The 27,136-nt window shown below is 37.8% G+C and overlaps 1 protein-coding gene and 1 long non-coding RNA gene across 11 annotated transcripts in view; one reads left to right on the top strand and one right to left on the bottom strand.

Moving 5' to 3' along the window:
• Cntn3 (contactin 3) overlaps positions 1 to 27,136 on the bottom strand; it is a 401,311-nt gene that overhangs the window by 95,344 nt on the left and 278,831 nt on the right. For all 9 annotated transcript variants that reach the window (XR_001785107.2, XR_377430.4, XM_006505729.4 and 6 more), the window contains 6 exons: positions 19,631 to 19,834; positions 18,572 to 18,674; positions 14,993 to 15,177; positions 10,457 to 10,593; positions 8,727 to 8,856; positions 6,672 to 6,822 (listed from right to left, as the gene is read on the bottom strand). Coding sequence is in view for 7 of the 9 variants with exons in the window: in XM_006505729.4 (XP_006505792.1) it covers positions 6,672 to 6,822; positions 8,727 to 8,856; positions 10,457 to 10,593; positions 14,993 to 15,177; positions 18,572 to 18,674; positions 19,631 to 19,834 (910 nt within the window). In the remaining 2 variants the exon portion in view is untranslated. The remainder of the gene's footprint in view (positions 1 to 6,671; positions 6,823 to 8,726; positions 8,857 to 10,456; positions 10,594 to 14,992; positions 15,178 to 18,571; positions 18,675 to 19,630; positions 19,835 to 27,136) is intronic.
• Positions 7,453 to 27,136, top strand: part of 4930587E11Rik (RIKEN cDNA 4930587E11 gene) — a 70,578-nt gene continuing 50,894 nt past the window's right edge. Inside the window, exons 1-4 of one of the 2 annotated variants that reach the window (NR_131017.1) lie at positions 7,453 to 7,522; positions 8,209 to 8,281; positions 11,288 to 11,380; positions 11,688 to 11,814. This is a non-coding gene — a long non-coding RNA (RIKEN cDNA 4930587E11 gene). The remainder of the gene's footprint in view (positions 7,523 to 8,208; positions 8,282 to 11,287; positions 11,381 to 11,687; positions 11,815 to 27,136) is intronic. The other variant, NR_131018.1, reaches the window with a different exon arrangement.

Consider the following 27,136-nt stretch of genomic DNA (forward strand, 5'->3'; position numbering starts at 1 on the left):
CTGATACATGCTTCCCTTACTTTGTTGCTTCCTTATGCTAAAACTGAATACGGAAGGAAATAAACTTTGCATGTAACTTCTTCTGACATCGTAAATACTATGAATAACCAGTAGCATACTGCTTGGTAGTCAGCCACAAATAACTTGTTTAAGTGCTATAAACATAGACACACAAGGAACTCAAGTGCTTTTGTGACTCGGTGAGATGTACAAGATGTAACTTTGTTTTTATATAGTGTATGACAGAAAGGCTGTGGTGTTATGGCTTTCTGTGAATACCATTGCAAACCAAGGTCGTGGTTCACACCATTGACTACTTTCACTCATAAATCTTCTCTCACAGGTAGGGTAGCTGGAATAGGAGAAGAGTAGACCTTCCTTCTTCTCTTTCCAGCAGAAATCACGGGGACAGGGAAAGTCTGTTCTGAGAAGGCAAAGCACACAAGGACTTCTCAGCTCTCTATGACTCCTAACCCATGAAGGTTAATCTTCTCTTTAAGAAAATCAGTGTTACTTAGTGTTGTTCTCCTTGGAAGAAGATGAATGACTCAGTATTCCTGACATCAGGTAAAGCTGGCATGTTTTGGAGGGTGAATATGAACTTTGCCATGGAATAAATACAAAGAAAATTAGTCTAGTTTTTTTTGATGCGACCCTCCTGTTTAAATGGTATTTTTCTTATTACTTTCTTTGCTCCATTTCAGGTTCCTCCAGTGTACCACTTGCTTTCTGAAGGGATCTCCTTATCCTAGGTGAGGAAACATTCTCCTCACCTCTTCACAGAAAGGTAGGGTTAAAAACATATGCTTCATGGACAGAGGACCAGCATCTAGTGTCTTCCAACTGTCCACCTTTGTGTTTACTGTCTAATATTTAACAGTTAGCAATCACCCCTTCCCTTGAAAATGTCTGTTTGTAGAGTAAATTATATTATCATGGTAATCACATACTCTATCTCAGTATAGTTGAGTGTTGGTTATCAAACCATGCTAGGAAGTTTCATAAGGTAGAGCAGATCAAGACCAGGAGACTCAGTGTGTATACACCTAAGGCTTGGGTGACTCCCAGCTCCTTCCCAGCCTCCTGACTTGGAACACATGCCATGTTTCTCATATAATAAAGATGTAACCTTAGTCACTAAGGCCCAAAATAGAGTTGCTAATGAGGTACCTAGAAATCTGGAGGGCTTAGCCAATAAGCTTCCCTTTGGAGACATTCCTCCCTGCAAAATGTATTTCGTCTCAGGCTTACCCTGAGAAGTGGGGTAGAGTTTTACTCACCCATTTTCTGCCATTACAATACACTGTTGGGAAACAAGATCCACCATGGAGAGCTAAGAAGAAGGCCTTTCCGGTCACAACCACCACCAAGCCTGCTGCTTGTGAAGCTAAAGACAATTCCCACCACCACCACCACCTCATAGGACAAGCCATATCTCCCCTTCTCCCATCCCAGTCTCTGAAGAGACATTGTCCCCAGGCCACAGATGCCCATCTCCATTATATGCTCTTCTGTGACTCCCAGAGTTGCCTGGATATCCAAGTGTCTGAGAACCCCTCTGCTGAGGCCCAGGAACCCCAAATCAGCTCCAGCTTTCTACTAAACAGCCCCTAGACCCCAAAATCAAACTTCCCAATTGATGACAACAGTAGATTCTTTCAGTCTTCCCAAAAGAAACATCTCTAGAGGTATCATATTTATGGAGTTATGAAGTATATAAGACCCACTGAATTTTAAGGCTAGTTTCTATGGGCAAAAGTTTTATTACAAATTGAATAAAATGGCTTTAAAAATCTGTCTCGGTTGTGGTTGTTCATATTCAGGATATATCTTCTCTTCACTATTTCTTTCTCTAAAAACAGTTCCATTTATATAGTATTAAATGCTGCATAGAATATCTGGAATGATTTTAATTAGGAGTAATGGGCTATTCTTGGACTTTCTTTTCAACTGAGGCTATATAAATAAATTTAATATTATAAGCAATGACATTCTCATAAAATGCCTAATTTTCAAAAATAATTGTCCAATGCATTTTAAATTCCACTAAGTAATAAAGAAAAAAAGTCGCATATTATCTGATACATGCTAATGGGTTATTTTTCTTATAAACCATGCCTGTTTATAGTCTCAATATTTGTTTTTTTATTTTGTTTTGCTTAAAGAAGTTAAACAAACCAATTTAACTTGTCTCTCTTGAAAACACATGATTTTAAGGGAATAAAATGGGAGAAGAGTGAAACATGACACCTGCTAACATATTGTAGGCTGCTAAAAGGCAGAGGACATTTCAAATATTAAGAGAACTGCTTCTTATAGGTCTGTACAGTCAAGAATGGTGAGAGGAAAATGTTTTTACTCAATCCTCAATGTTTGTAACTATGAGGTTTGAAATTGTTTGTTGTTCCAGAGCAAATGAAGCTGACCTTTACCTTATAAATCAAGTATGAGATGATACTATGAAAATAGCCTTCTCTACTTATAACTAAAGTGTCCATGAGCTTCAGAGGATGATACACGTTCTCTTCTACTTAATAATATCTACCTTTAGAGATGATTATGCCCATTGCCACAGCTAAGCTATTCACAGTCACACTTATCACTCTATATAATTAATAAAAGTCATAGTCTTATCTTTTAAAAATCTAATTTAGGTTAAATGGCACTTTAATTAAAGATTATGTTCTTATTAGCAATGTATCTGTTGGCTGGGATGCCCCTCAGTGATGCAGATCTTTACTATTATGCATAATTCAACCCCACATTTGCTTCCCAGAACCTAAAAGTAAGTAATTAAAGAAGCAAAGACTAAGTAAGTATATCTGCTGCCAGAAACCCTATGGTATATTGGAGATAAACAAATTAGTGTCAAATATCATCCTAAATACTGCATTGGAAATGTCATCCCAAAAACGTTATCTGGTCTGGTCTCATATACATCATCCAATTTAGATGTACTCAGCTGAATCTGCAGCTTCTCTGCTAGAACTGCACATGGTTGACCAACTCCAACATATCTTCCACTTAAAATGCTTCCAAGTCCTGGCTGGAATCTGCATACCCAGTCACAAAGGAAAGACATGGGGCCTTACATTGCCAAGCGAAGGACATCAGCCTACACTGCTTTCCAATGAACCTGGACAAGATTCAAGTCCACAACTCTTGTCCTAATTGCTTTGAGCAGTCTGCTCCCTCAGCATACAAGCTCACTGGCATTTGTGCTGTCCAAGGACATAAAACCCAAAATCCAAACCATTATTTCAGATATCCAATGGCACAATGCTCCCTCTCTCCTTATTTCTGCTTTTCTTCAGCTTTATCTTCCTGTCTGAAAGTTTCCTGATTATCCACAGGAGAAATGTGAGACATAGAAAAACAAGATGAAGGATCCAGAATGCTATACTCATAGAACACTGCATTTGTTCCCTCTAGACTGATAGAGCAGTAACCACTTGTCTCCTTCTTAAAACAGAGGATTATGCCCATATGTATGCTTTGTAGCTGCTCTTCATTGAGCTGACAGTAGGCAGCTTATGCTCAGGTAGTTGTCTAGATTGACTGGTGCATTGGTGGGGTACAAAGTCAATGGACTGTTTTTTTTTTTCTTGGATATTTTATTTATTTACATTTCAAATGTTACCCCCTTAATGGTCTGTTCTTGATGTAGTTAAGCTAGTCTGGAAATTGTCTCTTTAGAAAGCCCAGCCAAGCAGTAAACACTCAACCAAGACACAGAAACCTAAAACCCTTTTCCATTTTGCTGTCTTTTAATACTTTGCATGTAATATAAACTCAATCTTACTATTTAGGATATATCCAAATATGTATCTGTTAAGTGATGTTATCATTACAAGTTGAAGGCATAGAGTTGCTATCTCTTTTAATGGGCGAGAGAACAAAGGTTGACAAGTGTCACATAAGTGTGACATCAAACTAGGAAGCAAGAAAGCTGCAAATTCCTTTACCTTCTAAACTTACATTCTTTCACAATCCATCATCGTATAATGTGCAGAGTAAATTGCTCCTTGGGTAGCTAGGGCTAAATCTCTTAATCTTTTTATCCCCACTTAAAATTAAGATTATGGACCTCTGTCTAGGATGTGTACTGCTGTGAAGACAAGTGGATTTACTGTTGAATAAAGAAGTGAAGCCCTTGGAAAATAATCACTGTATGATTAATGTGCATAGTCAAAATGATTTAGGTACTTACATAGGTGGCCTTGACTTATATAGTTACAGAGGAGGTCTTAACTTCCAGTGTAGTGCAAACTAAAAAAAATAAGGAGTTGGACCACATAGTGTACTTTTAAGCTTGTTTATAAATATAAACACCAAGTATGTCAGTCACATCCTTTTTCAGTTTGACCTATGTGGCTGGGTTGTGTTGGAGATGCCCACTTTGGAGTTTGTGTTGTTCATTTGAAGTTGTGTTTAAAAAAGTTGTTTCCTGTTATATAAAGGAACAACTGCAGCTTGTGTGGCTTTACCAACTCTTATGAAATTGCCTCCAAGCCTGTAATCTAAAAGCTGTTCATTTGCAGTAAGAATTCGTTGAAATTTAAGAAAAGGAAATCCATGGACCATGGAAGAAGATTTTACTTTTTGTTCAATGTCCTCTCTTTTCCCAAATAATGTTTGCAATTCTGTGATTGGAAAAGGCTGAGATTGCCTCAAAGATGCTAGACTCCTGTATAAAAACTGGTTCTGAAAAATCTTAGTGGTTCTGCTCAAGGGTAGGATTCCTCATTAGCTGCAAGCATGTTCAAAGGCAGATAACTTGTATACAGCGTTGGAGGGGGTTCTTGTCATCAATCACCACAAACAGAAGCACCCAACGTAACATTCCCCCATAGGGCTCATTGGCTAAAATCACATGAGAAGGTGACAACGTTGCATTCCTTCTAAAGAGTTTGGAATCATTTGGGCTTAATCAGAAGTCAGACGTGGAAAGCTGATCCCTGGCGTGATGGAAACAGAATCCCTTTCTGTTGCCCCTTTGAGTCTTCAAAGCATCCATCCGGATCTACTTCAAGGTCCTTCGCCACGTTGGACCATACTTGTTTCCCAGATGGTTATCACTCTCTAGCCATCCCTTTGCCTTTCTTTTCCTCTTTTATTTAATTTCCAAAGCCCAGGTGATTTGTTTGTTTCTACCTAGGTTAATTTTCTAGGATAATCTCTTTATTTTAAAATTGACATATTAGGGCTGGCATTATGGCTCAGTACAGAAATATTACTGCTACCAAGCTCTGCAGTATGAGTTTAATCACCAGAGCTTGCATAGTGGACAGTGGAAGAAGGGGAGAACTGATTGCCACAAGTTGTCCTTAGATTTCCACAAGTAAAGTGGCACATTCTCTCTCTCTCTCTCTCTCTCTCTCTCTCTCTCTCTGTCAGAAAGGTGCAAACACTCATGTACAAAGCAATGAATAAATAAATAAGCATAAAGATTGACAAACTAGCAACCTTAATTTCAAATATAATTTCATTTATTTTCAGTTGTGATAGTAACTTTTGCTTTTGAAAATCTAGAACTATCTGGGGACCAATTTTTGGGCATGCCTTTAAGGGAGCTTCTAGATCAAGCTGAGAAAACCATTCTAAAAGTGAGCAATACTATTCCATGGGCTGGGATCTTGAAGCTTCCAAAAAGAAGAAAAGAGGCAGAGAATTCTTTCTGCTTTCAGACTGTGGACAGGATATGAAAGACTGCTTGGCTATTATGCTGTCCTCTCCAGGACAGACTGCACCTTCAAACCCCAAACTGTGAGGCAGAACAAGCCCCTCTTTCCTTTAGCTGCTGTTGTCAGATATTTTATCAGAGTCACCGGAAATGCAACTAATACATTGCTTATCACAACAAAGCCACAGGTTTCTAGGGCAAAGATGTGAGCCTTACAGGGCTATTCCTCAGCTATCAAAATCTCTCAGCACAGTATCTAGCAAGAAATAAGCATTTAGTCAATAGTAATAGTAGTCACTATACACACTTACTCTCTGGTGTGTATTGATCAGCATGGCTTATGAATATTTATGCATTTCATCTCCATAACAAGCTTCTCAACATGAGGCAATAACTGTTGCCATCATCCCCTTAACAAATAAAGAAAAATAAGACACAGAAATGCAGCAACATGTCATGGAGCCGGTAAAATGCCTAATGAAGACATGAATCCAGGCAGAGCAGGCTCAACATCCTTTCACTTAATTAAGATTCCTTCTGTTCCCTCATTCCAGTGTTATAATGAGAAAACAAAGGAAATGTTAGCTTAAACTACACTGAGGATCAGCTGAATTATCCCAGCGTAGAAGACAGCAAAGTGTGCACTTTCCTTGCACACTTGGTCATTTTACCTACTCTTCTCTTTTGTCTTGGGATGCAGTCTAACATCAGGGCCTCGAATACCTTGGTTATTCTGGTGGATTGTCTCCAGAAGCCCAAACAAGACTAACTATTATAGCAAAGTATTTTATTTAGAGAAAGGCTTATCAGGTTTGAAAATGATTCATAGTGAAATGCGAATATTAAAGACAAAACCATCAGTAGTCTAATTTGTGAATACCATATATTCTACTGTCTGCTGCAGCATTCCATCTTATACTACAACCTTACTACTGATCACCACAGGAGGAAAGAAGAAAGCAAACCAGGGTTTTGTAGAATGGAATACCTTGCCTGCTCCCGCACCATCATGTCTCCCTTCTTCCAGAAAGAAAGTGCCCTTGGAGAGGCTCTGGGTTTACAATCCAGGATCACCAGGCTGCCCACCTGCACCTGGACCATTTTTTTCATAGGGTTTCTTGAAAAATCTGGAGCAGAAGCTGAAAGGGAAAGAGAGAGAGAAGGGGGGGAGGGAGGGAGGGAGGGAGGGAGGGAGGGAGAGAGAGAGGAGAGAGGGGGGGGAGGGAGGGAGGGAGAGAGGGGGGGAGGGAGGGAGGGAGAGAGGAGGGGGAGGGAGGGAGGGAGGGAGGGAGGGAGGGAGGGACAGAGGGAGGGGGAGAGAGAGAGACTGTGAGAGAGAATTGTTTATTTAATAAGAACTAAATACTCAAAAAAAAAAAAACCCTGTAATTTGAAAGTTTCACCTTATGTATGTTTTTAAATTCTGCTTGCCATAGGAGATTTTGAGGCTTGATTTGAGGTGTATTATATGCAATAATGCAATGCTGAAAACATAATTTGTGCTGTTGTCTAAGGTCCCATTCTAAATCTTAAGATTATTGCTTTATGTGGGGACTCTTTTAATATTTACTGTGAATAATTAAAATAACGCAGTCATGAGTTTATTAAAGGAAAACATTTTACATAGAATGCTTAGGAACGTTTGCCCTATCATGATGATGTGGTCTCTCTTAATCCTTAGGGTACAACATCTAGTGAGGATCTGGCACTCAGAGAATGCTGGCCAAATGTTCTAGAATGATGGTAGAGCTCTGAACTAACTGTTAGTTAGATTGTGCCATAGAATTCTCACAAATTAAATTTATCTTCCAAGTTGAGGAAAAAGGACATAACAAAGAGGTAATGTTCAGTGATGTTTTACCACATTAAGTATCATAACGTGCAGAAAATATTATGCTTACTAAAGTTGTGATGTCAAACTTTAGGCTATATAGTAAGATGTAAAGAATCATTTAAATTAAATGATATGTTCGTCAGAAAGGCATTATTCCTTTTACTGCATATGTGTAAAATGGTAACGTTCCTGATTTACTCCTGAGAATCCCAAGTATGGGATGTCACATGGAAATCACAGCTCCTATGGAACAGATTATGATAATAAACTCAATGAATTGGGAGGTATTATATAGAAACTAGAAACAATAGTGATAGCTATGTCCTGGCTCAAGTTATGCTCAAATCAAAACTTTACATCTTAATATCTTGAGAACTCCTTCTTCCTTCTCCACTTCCCTCTTTTTCCTCTCTATTTCTCTTATGCCGTCATGTTACTGTTTGGTTTTTTCTGACATTTGACAGGCCAATATCCTTTGCACAAATACCCTAAACACTACAAAAAAATTTCTTCCCTTCCTTATAACTATAATGCAGAAAGAAGAAAATAAACAATAATCTTAGTACTGGATCATTGGTTAATCATGCCTTAAGTTTACTCTATAACTGAACCTCAAAAACTAGATCTGTGAAGTAAAATATAGTTTCTGAAATCAAATATCACTGATTTCAGTGTTGCCCTTTGCTTTCAGGAACCAGCAAGAGGGAACACAAGAATACTGTCAAGAAGCATTTCTTCATCAACAGTAGTGTGGCTGGGTAAAGGTCCATTAGAGATGAAGGACCCTTTTTCTATTTGTTTAACCTAACCTTGGAACTTAATTTTGGTCACCATGGCTGTTTTCCTTTGACATCATTTAAAATACATACGTTTTGGTTTGGGTTGGGTTATTTGTTTGTTTGGCTTGGTGTTTTGTTTTTGTTTTTTTGAGCCAGGCTCTTACTCTATAGCCGGGTGGTTTGGTCAGACTTCTGGCATGCCTATATAACTTAGCCTGCCCTCAACTTTGTAGCGATGATCCTGGCTGGGTCTCCTAGGTGCTGGGAGACTAGTGTATTCTCTAATTAGAAACCCAGAATAATAAAAACAATATTGTGAATCCTATTGGTGGTAGAATGGAATATAAAAAGTCTGCATTTTAGATTCTAGAAGGAATGGAGTATTTAAGGGGAGAAAGTAAGATGAAACCATAAAAATCCATATTCTTACCTACTACCTTGAGCTCAGCACTGGAGTAGATGAGACCATGCTTGTTTTCTGCTATACATTGGAACATTCCAGAGTCAGTCACATTGAGGTTGGTTATTGTAAGGGCACCATTTTCTATCTGTATTCTCTCCTGGATAGAAAATAAAATTTCTGGCAAATAAAGTTTTACAAGTAAACATCACTATCATTTCAATCAGAGAATAGATGTTGCTGTTTTTATCTGACTAATCGGTAGTCTGACCTGAAATGTAACCTTTTTTTTTCCTTTGGAATAGAAAATGATCTTTCACATATGCAAGTAAAAAAAATCACAAAATAATTATTGAAAGCCAAGGTGAAGTGTAGCAGCCATTTCATCTTCAAACATGGTTAATGATTCAGACTGGGAAAGATGTACTAGAAGGCTGATTTTCCTCACGGGAGGTAGAAAGATTTTCATCACAATATATTTTAAAATTGTTTAAGCCTAAGACTTTATACACTCAGTGCATTAAGGAATACTCAGACAGTATAGAAAATCCACATACTTACCAGGGGTTTCTCCCTCACCTATGATGGTTTTAATATATAGAAATATAAAGGCATGTAATTGCCTTAGTACACTCATACATGAAAGGCTGAAGTTACATGGCTATAGAGGGGAAGTGAATGAGAAAATAAGTACTGAGTGCTGAAGGCAGCCAATTCATAGATTTATTTATACTCCAGACAACAGACCAAGGTATAAAACAGGAAAAGGAAATTAAATTGCATGATTGCCCAAAGTAAAGCATTCTTGCTTCTTTTTTCTTTTTAAGACAGGGTTTCTCTATGTAGGCCTGGCTATCTTGAAACTCACTCTGTAGACTCAGGCTGGACTCGAATTCAGAAATCTGCCTGCCTGTGCCTCCTAAGTGCTGGGATTAAAGGCGTGCACCACCACTGCCCATCAAAGTAAAGCATTCTCTAAGACAAATACACAGAACCATTATTTATATTACTATTATCTTAACAATGCAAAATCATTAGGACCCTGAATTGCAATGTGATGATACTTCATTAAGAGACTGGATGATTGATTTTTATGATTCTCACACTGTTGTGATTCATATGGAAAATGCCCCCGGCAGGCTTTTGTGTTTGAACATAAGGATGATATGAAACTTTGGAACCCTTTGGCTATACTAGGGATAGTGGGATGAGAGGGTAGTACTTGAAACTGGTATCTGCTTAGGATCTAGCCCTAGCTCTATGCTTCATGAATCCCACTGACATAACCTCCCATTATACCTCCTTTATCATCATGGACTGAAACTGTATACTAAAATAAATCATCTCCTACTTTAATTGCATTTGTAGAATCCTTATTTTTTGATACCAGGGGCTAAACTGCAGTGTGTGTGTGTGTGTGTGTGTGTGTGTGTGTGTGTATGTGTGTGTAATTTTGTGTAGATGTTCATGCATATGTATTCAAAATGGCCAAAGGACAACCTTGCCTGTCTCTCCTTATTTGCAGCCTATGCCTACCCCTTTTTCCTTTCTCTGTAAAACAATGTCTTTCACTGTCAGCTCTCCATGTGTTTCTATGTCACAGAACCACAAGCATTTACTCCTACATTCAGCATTGTATTTATGGTGGGTGCTAAGGATAGAACTCAGGTCCCCATGGGAAGGCAAACACTTTACCTATTGAGCTGCTTGGTGTCTCGAGGCTAAAGGAATAGTTGGACGAAAAAGGTGTATCACCTCACCTCTAGTACTAAGGCATCTCCATTTTTCAGCCATCGATAAGAGGGTTTAGGCTTCCCACTTGCCCGGCATTCCCAATAAAGACTGTCCTCCACAGCAATTTCCACATCTCTTAAGAGTTGAAGCCAATAAGGTTTTGCTATAATAGAGAACAATAAGTAGTAGGAAGACAAAAAATTCAAATCATAGAGTAAATAAAAAATAAATAACTTATAAATGATTATCAGACTACAATCCATAGATTAACATAGGTGGGACAAGAATTATTTTAAGTTATTTGAATGGCTATATAAAACATTTCTAGATTTAACAATCATGTTGCAATGTGTTATATCTTAAGCCAACTTACCTGTGCTTTCTCTGCTTTCAAAGTCCTGCATGTTATACTATACTCTTCAGATGTCTATTAATAGATGCTAATGCAGGTACAGACATTACTTTCCCAAGTATATTTTTGAATCATAAGATCGTATTTCATGACAACTTCAAAGTGAATGACAGCAGCTATTTGTCTTAGTGGTGAACTAAATATTAATACCCATAGGAAGGAAACAACTATGCTTAAGGAAAAATATTTACCACAAGTTAGAAATAGCTCTGACTTAAACACAAAGTACTGAACATGTTATACAACTCTTCGTCCATTAAAATGAAAGTACCAAAAAAAAAAAAAAAACGGATGGCAACCTTAATGCGATTTGTGTTCTTTTATCAGAAAAGGATGTAATTAAAGCAAGTTCAAATTATGTATGCAAATCAGTTGGATCAAAAAGATCAATGGTTTTATGTTTTGCAAGGCACCTGGAAACTGTCTTTTTTTTCTTTTTTTGCAGACAAAATGACATACCACTTCCAGTAGAATCCATGCAGCATCAACAGTGTATTCAGCCAAGACTCAGACTGCATTTCAGATCCAAACCTGGGAGGTGAGATCTTTAATGGTTTCACATTGCATTATGCGTGTGATGTGTGCCACGCGATCTGCATTTGTGTCCTCCCCATGGAGCAGCAGTTTGCCTGTTTCTGTTTAATTGCAACCACAGGAAGAGTTGTCTTCTTGTGTTTCCTTTCTGTCTCATAAAACTGCCTTTTTGGGGGGGCAATGAAATTGAACAGAAACTATGGGTATTTAGTTTTTTTTCTTGTTGTTTAAAATTGTTTTTCCAGTATGAAAAACAGTTTGTCCCAAATGACTCTCCCTACTTTATATTAAAATGTCTTTTCCCTTTTCAGGCATCAGACCCACTTGGAAGGAAACTGTAGGTAGATTTTATAGAAACTGCTGACCAAGACCCAAATCTCCAGTGGGAGCCTACATGGGTGACTGGCTATCCTAATAGTCTTCTTATCAAGTAGAAGAGTAAGTTGTTGTTCTAAACCAATACTGAGCTAAGAATGGCCACATCAATCAGTCTTTTCTTCCTTAACCAGAGCCTGAGTTTCAAGTCCTCTATTACATCATTTTTACATGAAGTATTAGAGGAAATAATCAGAGAACTACAAGGCACTCATTGATGCTATAATACAATCTTAAGGTAAAGTTGTAGGGTGCCTTCCATAAAGCTCTCTATGGTGATTACTTAAAATTTATTCTTAGGCACATAAAACATTATATACAGAATGAACTGAATATATCAGATACTATTGGTTTCCCCTTGTGTATTAATCTCTATTCTTACTTTCTTATTTATGATTAGAATATCACCAATATTTTACACTGTTATCCTGTCCTCTGACAGCTTATATTGTTCATAAAACCTATGGAGGAATGGTGGTTTCATACCCTGTTCTAAAGGAAGGATCTTACACTGTCTAATCCTGCATTCCCTTGCTATGATGGGCTTTAGGGATGAACCTCTGAAGAGGGGACTCATAATTGCTTTGTAGAACAGAAGGTTGTGAGCCACTGTTGTGCTGCTTATTGACGGCCACCATCTTCTTTTTTTTTAATTAGGTATTTTCTTCATTTACATTTCCAACGATACCCCAAAAGTCCCCCAAATCCTCCCCCCCCTCTCCTCTCCCCCCCACTCCCACTTCTTGGCCCTGGCATTCCCCTGTGCTGAGGCATATAAAATTTGCCTCTCTTTCCACTGATTGCCGACTAGGTCATCTTCTGATACATATGCAGCTAGAGACACGAGCTCCGGGGGAGGGGGGGCGGGGGGGTACTGGTTAGTTCATAATGTTGTTCCACCTATAGGGTTGCAGACCCCCTCAGCTACTTGGGTACTTTCTCTAACTCCTCCATTGGGGGCCCTGTGTTCCATCCAATAGCTGACTGTGAGCATCCACTTCTGTGTGTGCTAGTCCTTGGCATAGCCTCGCAAGAGACAGCTATATTGCACACACCATCTTCTTTTTGTAGTGACAACTAATATGCAGAAACAGAAAAATAAATCCAAGCAAAGGAGGAAAAAGGAGAGAAACTGAGCCATGGCCTGTTAAATACTTAAATGTCAGTTCAGTGTTGGATGTTTTCCTTGGGGTATATAGTTTCCATTGGGGCTAAGATCATGGTGCATAGGGTTAAAGGCATTGGAATATTTAAAACAAGTCCTCAACTACTGCACTGTGGAGACTGAATGACCCTTTCACAGCGGTCTGCTAAGACCATCTGCATAGCACATATTAACATTACAATACAAAACAGTGGCAAAATTACAATTCTGAAGTATCGATGAAAATAATTCTATGCTTGGGGAGATCATCCCAACATGAGGAAATGTATTAAGAGTTCATGGCATCTGGAAGCTTGAGAACCCCTGAGTTAACAAATCAGACGTTTCTGTATTTTCTCCCAGTGGTTACTTCTGAGTGTGCTGTGATCAAGATGTAGATGAGGAGAGAGAGGAAGCTAAGCTATGGTATGAGAAATTTTCTTCGTGTGTGGGACTAAGAGCTGCTCAGCCACATGGGTGACCTTACCACTACTACCAGCACCATTTCTATACCATGCCACCAACTCACAGCTAGTGACATCATCCAGGAAGTATATGCTGCATATGTAGATGTATATACACGTGTATGTACATATACACATACATAAAACTAATTATGAGAGAAAGTGGGAAAGTTATAAAACATGAGGACTCATGCTGTTAAAACATCCTTTCATTTTGCCCCTAATAGTTCCCAAGACTCAGCAACATAGGAAATATTAACTTTGTCAGAGGTTGTTGGTCTCCGTTTTGACTCTGGTTTAGGCCTTGAGGACAAACCCAAACCTGGCTCGAGTTTTGAAAACTGTCTCAGTCACTTCCATACTTGAGTGACTTAGCAAGACCTCCTTGAACCTGCCTTTGCCTAACTTCTGCTGATGTAGAATAACTTTGTTGGCTCTGTCAGTCACCCATACACTTTGTCACCTTTTCCCTCCCCCTATGTCATTTCACTTCAGCAAAAAACCCCACCTCCTCTCTCATCCCTTCATAAACGAAAGGATTGATACAATTAAATGAGTTTCTGCTCGAGGCTAGGCGTGGTTACTCTCCTGAAGGCAGGAGATCTGAGCCATGACACTCACCACCTTGCTTCACCACAGGTTCTCTCCTCTCAGGCCTGACCTGCCAGCAGAGAGCTGGCAAGAGGTAATGTACTTTCCAACTTCCAATTATTGTAGGAGGACCAATAAAAGTTTCTACAGTCTTAACAGCTGTCTTAGTAATCAGTTTCCTTCCCTACAGGATTTGCATAACTCTACACACTGCCCCAGAAAATTGTTTCAATATCCAGTTACTAAAATACATAGGCTATAATGCAATTTGTCCTTCATAAAATTGGTGAATTCATACCAGGTTTACAATGTTTCTAATAATTAAACTGCAAATATATGCAGCGAGCTTCCATTTCTGTGCATCTTACAGATGTATTGTGTACAATAACACATCAGCACTTTTCAAATTACATTTTCATCAAAACCTAATGCATGCTTTAAACAAAAGAAATTTAAAAGAAAAAAAAAGAATATTTAATTTCCTAAAAAAAAAATGTGTTCTAAAAACTATTCTTTCCTTCTCCAATTGAGCAGTATATCAAACAAATATGATTGTGAATTAAAGGAGGCAAAAAGTCTGTGCAGATACATTATTTACATTTTTGGATGAGGCTGAATATTTCTTTCCAAGACAGCATCCTCAGTTTGGCTTACTAATGTAATAATTGTAACATCTCAATAAGCAGTTTTATTCTGCTTTTCAAATGAATGCACAAACTCACTTCTTCTAGGAGATAAAGCAACTAGAGAGAGAGCTGTCTCTTGCATGATTAGCTATGTGAAAGGTCATGCTTCAAAAAGATATGAAAGATTTCATTATCATATGAATCACTTTCAAAATGTAAAGGAATGTCAAGTTGATTGCAAAGTTCTTTTTAATTTCTTTATTCTCTGATGTTTGTCCTTGCTTAACAAAAACGAGAATAAAACCTAGAAAGTGACAAATTAAATCCTGATTTTCTGATATAACGACTGCTTCCCCTAAGAACATCAAGGATTGAATGAAAGCCACAAGACAACTTCCCCCAAAGCTGTTGCTTACCATAGTAAGTGAGCCGCCCTCTCGCCACATTTTTTCCTCGTGAATTTTCAGCAATACACTCATAGGAGCCTGTATCTTCCTGTTGGAAGTTTTGAATTTCCAGCATACCATTGAACTTCCTCAACTTAATTTTGTTGGGAAACGGCATCCCATCACTTCTTCTCCAATTAATCTGAGGAACAGGGCTGATAAGAAAATTGTCAAGTTGTTGACTGTTCTCTGGAAATCTCATAGACTCAACACCGAAAGGCTTTGGTTAAGAGAGCAAAAGGCACAGGTTTCAAATGCAGACGACTTGTGGTTGTAAATTATATAATAAGATGTGAAGACTAAATTCTTGTTTTGACGGAGGGTCCCACTATGTAGCCCAGACTTGCTCCTGACTCCTGATCCTTCTGCCATGATCTCCAAGTGATGTGATTACAGGATGTCAAAATTAGAGACAAATTGTGTGTTGTCACAAGAGAAAGCTATGAAATCCAGACCACAGTAGTGGAAACTTTGACAAGTTTTATTTCAAAAGAGTTAGGAAGCATAAAAGTAATGGATGAATTTGAAAATGTGCATGATCTACCAAAATTAAAGCCAGAAAATATTGTAAATAATTTACACAGGTAGTTACAGACAATGATATCAAAACTGCAATCAGAAGTGTCTGCATAAAGAAGACCACGGGACCATATGAGTGTACTGCTAAACTCTCAAACTTGTTAAAGAAGTTCTCATCTGTTCTAGTATGGGCCAAGCAGTTTGATAAGGAACAACGGGAATGCACACTATCAGGTTCTATGAAGCCTATATTATCCTGATACCCAAAGTGGATCAAAATACAGCAAAAAAGAAAACTGCAGATAAATTCTGCACACTAACATGGATGCAAATATTCTTAACAAAATACTTGCAACCTGAATTCAGGAACACATAAGAAACTGATATGCTAGGGCCCAGTGAGCTTCCTTTCTGAGATGAAAAGTTGGTTCAACATACATACATCAATAAATACAGTAGATAAGATAAATAAACCTAAGGACAGAAATAACATAACCATCTTGATAGATGCTTAAAAGCATTTCACAAAGTTTAGCATGTCGTCATTATGAAGGTCATGGAGACATTAGGAAAACATGTTTCATATCTCAAAATAATAAAAGATATGTATAAAAACTGTAAGGTCAACTTTACACAAAACTGGAAAAAACAGAGACTTCTCACTTCCTCTCAAATATGGCATGAGCCAAGGATGCCTATTTTCACGTCTTACTTAGTATATGGCTCAGATCAGTCTTAGCTAGAACAATAAAACATAATGGAGATGATGCAGAGAAAAAATGGGAAAGTGTTCAAGTTATCCCTATTTACAGATGGCATAGTTGTGTATTTAAAAGACCCTATATAATCATTTTTGTAAAACTGCAACAATTAAAAGTAACAGATAAATATCAGAAGCCTTCATATATACCAAGAGTGAACTTGCAGAACAAAACTAAGACAGTATTTCATTCATACTAATTCCCAAAAAGTAAGGTACCTAGGAGTAAGTGTAGCCAGGAAGGTGAAGGGAAGAAAAGAAATGATGAACAGGACTCTCATGCTCCTGAACTGAAACAATGAGTGTCATGGAAATAGCTATGCTCCAAACTAAATCTACATATTTAATGCAACTCTTATGAAAATGTCAATGTAATTTATCATGAAACTAGAAAAAGCAATCTAAAAATTCCTATGGATATTCAAAAGACCAGATTTAAGCCAAAGCAATACTAACAAGAAAATATTAAAATGGTGGTATCACATGTTTGTCCCCAAATTATAAAACCAAGTTACAATGACAGTGTTGCAAACAAAAAGACAGAGAATAGGAGACCTGGATATAGCAACCAAAGCTGTGGCCCTATAATTTTTGACAAAGATGTCAAAAAAATGTATAAGACAGTTTGTTTGAGAAATGATGCTGGCAAACCTGGATATCCACATGCAGTAGAATTTGAATCAAAGCTGTTATTCTGTACTAAAAAATCAACTCAAAGCACACAAAAGGCATTCATTAAAAGTTTAAAATGCTAAAATGTCTAGAGGAAAGCATTGGAAATGTCCTTCAAGATACAGGTATTGACAAGAACTTTCCAAACAGAACCTCAAGGCATGGAAATCAGACGCATGGATCAATAAATGAGACTGCATGAAATTGAAAGTTTTCTGCAGAGCAAAAGAAACTATTAGCAGAGTATGTAGCACACAGAATGGAAGACTTTCCTTAGAAGCTAAAACTATAACAAGAGGCTAATATTATAAATTTACAAAGAATTGAAAAGACTAAATAAACATCAGCGAAGTAAAACTGCCCATGAACAAATGGGTAATGAAATAATCAGGAAGCTATGAAAATGAAGAAACATAAATGCTGGTAATATTTTTGAAATGATAAAAATACCCACTTGACTGTAATGGAGTGCAAAACAAACTACTCTGAATTGCCAATTTATCCCAGCCAGAATGACTATCAAAGAAATCAGATACTGGAGAAAATGTGAAGAAGGAGAAGCCTTTACAAATGCCTGGTGGAATGCAGATAATATGTAAATCAGTATTGAGGTTTTGAAATAAGAAAAACAGAAGAAAAAAGGAAATAAAGAAAGAAAGAAATATAGAAAGAAGAAAGGAAGAAAGGAAGAAAGGAAGAAAGGAAGAAAGAAAGAAAGAAAGAAAGAAAGAAAGAAAGAAAGAAAGAAAGAAAGAAAGAAAGAAAGGAAGGAAGGAAGGAAGGAAGGAAGGAAGGAAGGAAGGAAGGAAGAAAAGAAAGAAAGAAAGAAAGAAAGAAAGAGTGAGAGAAAGAAAGAAAAGAAAGACAAAAAGAAACGAATAAAGATACAAAGAAACAAAGAATAAAATAAAAACAGAATAGTCTGGGGAAGTACTCAAGGGACTCCACATGTTCACCCATGTTTACAGATACTCTAGTTGGGATATAAAACAAAATAAAACAAACAAACAAAAGGATCCCATGCAACCAGATTAGATAAAAGTGTGGTACATACTCAGATTTAACTTTCCCATTGTAAAGAAAAGTGAAATATTTAGGAAAATGGATATATCAAAAAGTATAATACTATGCCAGTTCCTTAAAACTCAGTTAAATAAAAATTATGTATTATCCTTCATATATGCATCCAAGCCTATGTGGTATATACGTATATATGTTTTTAACACACACACACACAAATTTAGTTATTAAAAATTAAGAAAGGAAATCTACAGAGGTTAAAAATAGGTGATAAGGAGGGGCGAGGTAGGCAAATATACTCATATGACGTGCAAGTGCAAAAGACTGAAGATTGAGTTCAAGTCAGGATTAAGGGTTGCAAACAGTAGAAGAAAAATGGGGGAAAGGAAATCTAGTAAAATACACATTTTTTTTTTGGAAATTTTCATAGAGATGGCTGATGTTTTGTATGCTAACTTAAAGAACAAAACACTTTATTACCATATACACAAAATATATTATGCGCAAATAAAAAAAATAGAACTTACCCTCCCTCCCCTTAGCAACCTAACACTATGTGTGATTGTTACAGAACTTACTTTCCCAGGGCGAAGCATTCCAACCTCACAGTTGAACCTTTAGCTGCTGGAAGAGTCTCTGGAAACTGGACTTCTATTTTGGGTTCATATTCACCCATGACACCTATGAATTTGTAATACAAAATGGGTAATGTCAATGTTTTCTATGGCATCATTTTGTATTCTGTGTTTCCTATGGAATCATCTTAAATATAACTTTATTTAGGTCTCTTTTGAACCAACTTTCAGTGGTTGCAATGACTCTCTTGTACTTGCCTTGACCAAACATGCACCCTGAATAACATTAAGTCAAAAGTGCTGCAATATGCAAAACATTTTAATGAAACCCATTTAAATTCTATACTCAATGTGAACACTTCTATTTAAGTTGCCATCTACAATGTATTAATAATTCCTGAAATTTCCTAAGGTACAAAGATTATAGTGGGAGTTTTGCTAAATGGTAGCCCAGTCACATAGGTGCCAATCTTAAATGTATTAAATGGCTCCCTGATGTCAAAACACAGTGATTTAACATGTGGGTGCATTCTGATTCCATTATACTTGACTAGAAACTGCTTCCGTATTTGTGTTCAAGAAATTATGCTGTATTAGATATGATTTACTTTCAAAAGGTCAACTACCATGGCTTATAAATTGGCACTCTCTTTTTCCTCTCAAAAGTCCCATGTAGTCCATGTTGGTCTCAAACTCACAGCATAGCCCATAATGACCTTGAACTTAGGATTGTCCTGTCTTAAACTCTGAAATTACAGACAGGTAACACCATATCCATTTTATGCATTTTTGAGTATCAAACCCAGAGCTCTGTGCATGTTAGGCAAGCATTCTAACAAATAAGCTGTAGACCCAGCTCCTAAATGGGATTTCTCCTATATCTCATAGATAATTTGTAAGCATTGATCAGGGAGGTAATGCCACAGGACTTTTCTTTACAATTTTACTAGTTTAGTGAGACTTTTAAGCTTATAATAAAATATTTACAAAATAAACAATTTCAAGCTGACAAAAATTAAAAACAAATGCTTGTATGGGCATTCCACTAAGAAGGTCTCATACCATCAGAGCGTAGCACCAAAGGGGTTGGGGAGCCCAATACTCTGGTATTTGTCACCGTGCTGGTCACCACACATGTGTAATTTCCCACATCAGATGGTTCCACCTTAGCTATGTAGAGGTGTCCTGTCTCTTGAGAGACAAATCGTCGACTGTCTTCTTCAACAAATGATGGATACTCATTGAAGACCCAAGCATATGACAGTTCTAGCAAAAGTTAAGAAGACATACATTTCATTACAGTCAGAAAGTTACAAAATTACCTTTACATCTGGTGATCTTTTTCTTGCCAGCCATTCAGAAGAACACTTAGGGAACTGATTTTGCATTCATTTTATACTATGATGAAGAATACTGTTGATTGGCATTCTAGTGCACACAGCACCTCTGCTCTCTTCCTGTCCCTTCTTTAGGTGATGCTTTTATAAGGCTCAGTGATTTGCCCTTGCTTTCTTTTCATTTCTGTTTCTATAGTTCCATAGCTCTAAATCACCAATTACATCATAGCAATCTCTGGCATCAAACTGTTATCATGGCTCCTTAGTTTCTTGTGAATATCACACAGTGGCTCAATCTCAACATAAATCCCTCTGACAAATTCTTGGTTTCTCTGGTTCCTGGGCCTTTGAATATGCTGCTCCTGGGCCTACAAAGACTTTTGTCTGGCTTGCACTTAACTTCCTTCCTTCCTTCTTTCCTTCTTTCCTTCTTTCCTTCTTTCCTTCTTTCTTTCCTTCCTTCCTTCCTTCCTTCCTTCCTTCCTTCCTTCCTTCCTTCCTTCCTATCTCTCCTCATATCTTTCTCCTCTCTCTCTGATAAATTTCCATATATTCATCAATTCATCATATATACTATTGGGTTGCATAATGAAAATTTTATAAGTAAATATTATACTTTGACCATGTTCTCACATAGTAAAACCCTTCCCCTTTGCTACTGTACCTGCTTCCATTAGGTCCCTTTCCTAATGAAATTCATTTCTACTTTCATATCATATATACATAATGGTCTTACGTATCTATGTGAAATCTAGGGTCCACAAATGTGAGCAGACCCTATACATAACTCATGGGAATGTAACATAGTCTAGTCACCATGGAAAATGGTATAAAGAGCTCTCAAAAATTAAAAGATCTACCATATGCTCCATATACAGTGCTCTTCGGTATTTACCTGGAAGACACTAAATAAATTTTACAGAGGCATATTTATACATCAATGTTTTCTGAAGAATTATTTACAATAACTAACTTGTGATGTTCATCTAGAGATGAATGTATAATGAAAATGCATACAAAATAGGATTTCTTCAGCTATCAGGAAGAATGAAACAAGTGGCTCCTAAGGTAAAATGGGGAGTTACTGCCATGAGAAGAGCTCCTATCGCTTCCTTATCTGGGTTGCAGTCCATGTCCAGAGAGATACTCAAGAGATAATTTTATTTTTCAGTATGTGTGTTTCTGTGTGTGTTTGTGTGTGTGTGTGTGTGGGGGGGTGTGTGCATCTAAGTGTAGGAACCTTCAGAGGCTATAAGAGGCCACCAGATGCTATGGAGCTGGAGTTAAAGACAGTTGTGAACTGTTTGAAATGTGTGATGAAAACAGGATTCTAGTCCCTTTGTAAGGACAGTGAATGCTCTTAATTTCTGAGCCACCATCTAAACTCCTGGAACATCTCTGAAGTTCACTCTAATGTAAGCATTTATCAAACAACATGTAATGCCTCTTACCTCAGTTGTGCCTTTGATTATAATATAATTCAAGCCTTTTTTTAAACTTTATTCTGTGGTTCTGGGAATCAAAGCCAGGACCTGGCACATCTTCCCGAGTGCTCCATCTTGAGTCACACCATTGACCTTGACCCCAGTTTTAATAAAACTGCTCCTATTTGTGAAGGGGGCGGTTGGGAATCTAAGGTCCTGTTCCCCAATTGGTTCTAGATTTGACAGTAAAGAAAGCTGGAGGCCAATTGCTGTGCGGAAAGTACAGACAGGAATTCTGGATTCCAGGAGGAAAAGGCAAGCATAAGTAAAGAAAGAGGAGTTTTTCTACCATGCTTTGGAAGAAAGAAAGAAAGAAAGAAAGAAAGAAAGAAAGAAAGAAAGAAAGAAAGAAAGAAAGAAAGAAAGAAAGAAAGAAAGAAAGAAAGAAAGAAAGCAACAATCATGTGAGGTCTCAGGGGAAGCTGCAGCCGGTGGCCACTACTACAGGTGGGTGACCAGGAATGTTTAACAGGGGCTAGGTGAGACTAGCCACTGAAGTTTATGGCAGGTGGAGCGATGGAGATAATAAATTGGCAAGGGCATGCTTTTCCAGGTGGGAGATATCAGCACCCAGCAATTGTGCAAAGAAAGCAAGAAAGCAAGTTGTAAAGGAACAAACTGTGTGTGTGTGTGTGTGTGTGTGTGTGTGTGTGTTATCTGTGGATTCAAGTGAAAAGGGAGTGGGCTGGTAGTGTAGTCACCTCTAGAGCTAAAGGCAGGCAGAACAAAAGGGAAGCCAAGATGCAGCTGGTACTGTGACCAATCCCAGAGCAAAGGCAGTAGCATAAAGCTATATGCAACATATTTGTAATTGATAGGTAAAACATTAAATGCACTTAACAAGTCCTAAATAAACAGTTGTTGAGTCAAGTAAGGGCATGTTATACAATAAGATATGAGCAAAAATTTACCAGGAGGGTCTTCACCACCTGTGGGCCAATGTAAGCAATACTGCCCCAAAGAACTATATTCTTCTTTATAAGAATGACATCTAAATAGTATTATTCTTTGTGATTCTATGTCCTCAAGTTCTTGAGAGCCAAGTGATACTAGGGCCTCGTTTCTGTGTTTCCTTCACGGGTTTCCTTCCTCATATGCTCTGTTTTCTTTTGTAGTCACATTGACCTGACTTCACTGGTTAAATCCTATCAAGGTCTCAAAAGAAGTTTTTGAAAACATATGCCAACCCTATAAATTTGTATTTGACTTTTAATGTAGATTTTAAATTCAAAATAGATTTGAAGCACAATTATAATCATAACTTTCCTTTTGGGACAGTCACTTGATAAAAATCAATGCGAAATGATGTTCAAAGTTGGGATACAAGATGCTATGAGTGTTGGGGGGGGGAGATATGATATTTTTTTCATTACTGAAGAATACACATAAAGCTCAAGAGAACACTCAAGAACAGCTGAAAGCCCTCCAGTGAGAGAGTACAAGACAGATAAAAAGCCAGTAGAGGCCAAATTCTGTCTGAAGAATTTGGTGGTCATGAGCCATGCCAATGCCAGTGTCAATGTTCCATCTCAATGAAACACACTGCAAATTGTTTACTCACAAACACTACTTTCCGTTCTCAGAAAGAAGAATATTTTATGAAAGTCCAGTTAAGCCACTGGTGAGATAGGAAATTCCAAAGTTGTTGGTTGAATTTTATGGAAAAAAATGTAAACCCTTATTTCCCATTAGGGCTACTCCCATGCTGCTTATAACTCCACCGTTTGCACATAAAGTTAGAGAAAAAGGATGCTGAGAAGGCAGGATAAGCTGCTCCTGCAGTGGGTGTCACGGCATATTGCAGCAGCAATGGCTCTGTAGGGGCTTCCTGTGACTCTTAGCCAACCCACCTTGCAGACATTCCTCCACCTCATTTTTATTTAATATTTTTTCTCTGTTCATCAAAATGCTCAAGACACAGAATTAACACAGTGGCCTTCCCTTTATTATTCAGGCAGATTAAAACTTTTTTCCTAGTATCAATGAGTTATGAGTAGCTCAGGTGACATGCCTATCATGTCTGCCTCTAGTACGCATGGAGATGTGACATAAACTTCATTTTACAACCAGTTTATCCCCAAATAAGAAGAATTAGAAGAAAGAATTTAGTGTAAGAGTCAGAAAACTTAACATATGATAAATTTATACAAAGTTTAACATGAGGTTATATCAACAATAAATATGTGTAATATCTTAGAATAAAAACCACAAGTGTAATTTTGATTTAAAACATTTACTGTAAAATAATGTATATTACATGACTCCATTTACTAATTTTCTGTACATTATAAAAAACACCAGCACTTCAAACAATGTGGTATTTGAATGTATTAGGATCTGATGATGTTTGTTTCTGTCATAGAAATGGCTTAGTTAGGAAAGCTAAAGAAAGAAAGTCAACCATGGTCGTGTGTACTTCTGGGGTACACTTGTAGACATGGGAGGCTCCACTCATGTGTCTCTATGGGAAACTTACTGCAGGCAAGGTAAATATGCTTACTAGAGGTAAATACTCTGGCCACAGTCACCCAGACTAGACCTATTTCACTAAACCTAATCAGAGTGTAAACACTGCTCATTTCTGATCCATGTAGGGCTTTTCTAATGGGGAAATCTGTCCGAACACTCCACAGAGAAATGCCCAAAGTGTTTTCAGATATTTCAGAGTGTGACTCTTGTCTTTGTCCACAGATATGTGGCCTGATTCTCAGTCTCTTTGTTCCTCTTCCTATCTGTAATCCCTCTCCCTTATGCTTTCTCAGGTCCTTCGCAGTAATCTTTTTCACATCTGATCCTTTAATCCTATTTCAGTGTTGACTTCCTAGGAACCTGAACTGTCTTGGTTGCTGACATTGAACAACAGCCTTTTTTTTTTTTTTTTTTTTTTTTTTTTTTTTTTGTATTTAAAATTGTCGTTTCCCTTTGATCCGGAGGGAGTGTCTATTCAGGATCATAAACTTCCCTTCCCAGGGATAATTGCTCTTCTCTTAAATTTCTATCAAGATAATCTCCTCCCCTCACCTCCTGGTTTTTCAAATACACTGGCAGCTGTCCTATAGACAAGAAAAGCTCTTCAGTAGCCCAGTGTGAAACAGTGTAAAGCTCTCTGCCTCTAACACTGACTCTAAAGAGGCAACTGGTTCACTTTTAATGCAGTTCTTTTTCTCTGTGAAGTAAGCTAGTGAGCAGAGTGAAGAAACCACTCATAACCTGGAGAGGAGATGTTAGAAGCTACTGTCAGGAGCACTTAGGACTCAGGTTCCCTGTTTAGGACTTGAGGTCATCAGACAGATAAAGAAGTCAATCACAGACCCCTGCGCTGGCTGATGGACTCTAAATTACAGAATATATGTGTGTGTGCGCGTGTGTGTATGTGTGTGTGTGTACACACATACATATACACACACACAATCTTCATTAAGCAATGCATCAATGTATTTTACATTGTAAAAGGTGATTATAAAGTTTTACAAACACTTCCTTTCTCTAAATATCCCTTCAATACAGCATATATAATGTTAAGTGAGGAACGATTGTTTATGGAATTGAATGATGAAATAGAGCTCCTCCCTAGTACATCCTAAGGAATCCGGAGAATATGATTCTTAATCACTAACAAAGGATGACAAGGAGCACAAAGAAACTTTTGGAGAGGGGGTCCCCTTAGAGCTGGCAGAGGAAATACTCAAATTAGACTTTGAGATCAAGTAGAAGATGGTGGCGCACGCCTTTAATCCCAGCACTTGGGAGGCAGAGGCAGGCTGATTTCTGAGTTTAAGGCCAGCCTGTTTTACAGAACAGAGAAATCCTTTCTTGAAAATCAAAAAAAAAAAAAAAAAGGAAAGAAAAGAAAAGAAGAAGAGAAGAGAAGAAGAAGAAGAAGAAGAAGAAGAAGAAGAAGAAGAAGAAGAAGAAGAAGAAGAAGAAGAAGAAGAAGAAGAAGAAGAAGTACAAGCTCAGTGAGGTTTTCAAGGATCTAAATCAACGCTCCAGTGTTTGGGTAACTAATCCTCAGGAGTCAGCTATGAGAAGCTAAGGCTTTCCTGTAGGTGGTCCGCCATTTTTTTTTGTATGACTTATGATGGGTGATCTCTGAGATGCAAAGTCCCAGAAGCCTTCTCAGGATTGTTTCCTGAAGCTGGTATACCATTTTCTATCACTATCACATAGTCTAATGATTCTTGGGCATTAGCCCAGCCCCTTAGGCAGATTTCTTGTAGAACAACACAAAGATGAACTTTTATGAATTCATGCTATTTAGATAAATTAATGATTTTATACAATTCCTTATTTGGTTCAAATAATTCTAAAAAGAAAGTTTTAAGAGATGGTTTTAGTTGTTTTGTCAGAAAGATATAATAAAGTTAGAATTAAGAAAAGAATATGTCCACGAGTCATAAAATAGTGAGTAAATAATGCATCATGAGGAATAGAATGAGGTTTCACAACTACACTAAAAAGAGAAATAGGCTTGGGATAAATTTGTGATCAAGGAAAAACATTCATTCTAGGTTGGATCTGAGGATGAAGCCACAGGTGTGCACTATGATAAAGCAAGGGCATATGAAATTGTTGCTTTGAACTTATAATAAAACACTGCTTTGAACTTAATATATCAACATTTTTAACTCCCCTTTTATGTAACATTTTATCTATGAGGTAATTCTCTAAAGAACTTTTGTCTAAGAAGGTATACAAAAGCCAGAGAGCAGGAATAAGGCATGGCACCTGGTGCTCTGCCCTATCCACCCACCAAATGTATGTGTGTGCCTTTGAGGAGCTCTGCCCCATGTGTCTATTTGTATATACATACATGTGTAGGTATATGTGTATGTGTGTAAGTATGCAAAAACACTTGTGGAGCTAATGAGACAGATGACTGGGCCTGACCAGAATCTCTCTCTCTCTCTCTCTCTCTCTCTCTCTCTCTCTCTCTCTGTGTGTGTGTGTGTGTGTGTGTGTGTGTGTGTGTGTGTGTAGAAATGCATGTGTTTTCTTTCTTTTCTTCTCTTTTTTTTCCTGGCTCATGAAGAGTTAACAAGTCCAAGCCTCTTGCATGGCCAGACAGAAGGGAACCCTAACAATCAAGCTTTCTTTTGTTCCTAATCCCCTTGTGCTAACAGAAAGCCAGTACCTTTTGGCCTTACAATACCAAAGAGTTATAGCCAGAAGAATTGCCAAACATAAATAAACTTGGCCTTACCACTGACTCCATAGCCTATTGCTGACTTTTCTTGGGACAGACATTATCATACTGGACAGAACTCCGGCAACTAATAGTGCATTATACAGAATAAATGACCCTAGTTCTCCACACCTAGACCTTAAACCTAGGGATAGGACATTAGACATAGAAGAGGGACTCTGCAGATGTAAGTAACATAGAGCATTGGGATGGAAAGATCTTCCTGGATTATCTCAGTGGATCACTAGTCATTTTAAGGATGATAATGAGTAAGTGGCAGAAGGGTAAAAAAGAAAAAGAAAAAATTCTATCTACCTGAGCAGGAGTGAAAACCAGAGACAGATATTTTATGATACCTTCCTAGAAAAGGCAGTGAATGCAAATAGACTGTAAAGGCAATACAGGGCAGGTGATAGGTGTCACTCTCAGCCTCCAAAGGAAGAGTCGAAATACATCTCTGCCTTTATCTTGATAGTTAGCCCATTAAACTGATAATTTGATTTTGGACGTTCAGATATATGCATTAAGATTTCGGAATCTTGTCACTGTAACATGGGGGCAG

The sequence above is a fragment of the Mus musculus genome, chromosome 6 (genome assembly GCF_000001635.26).
Source record: "Mus musculus strain C57BL/6J chromosome 6, GRCm38.p6 C57BL/6J".
In the NCBI taxonomy this organism is placed as follows: domain Eukaryota; kingdom Metazoa; phylum Chordata; class Mammalia; order Rodentia; family Muridae; genus Mus; species Mus musculus.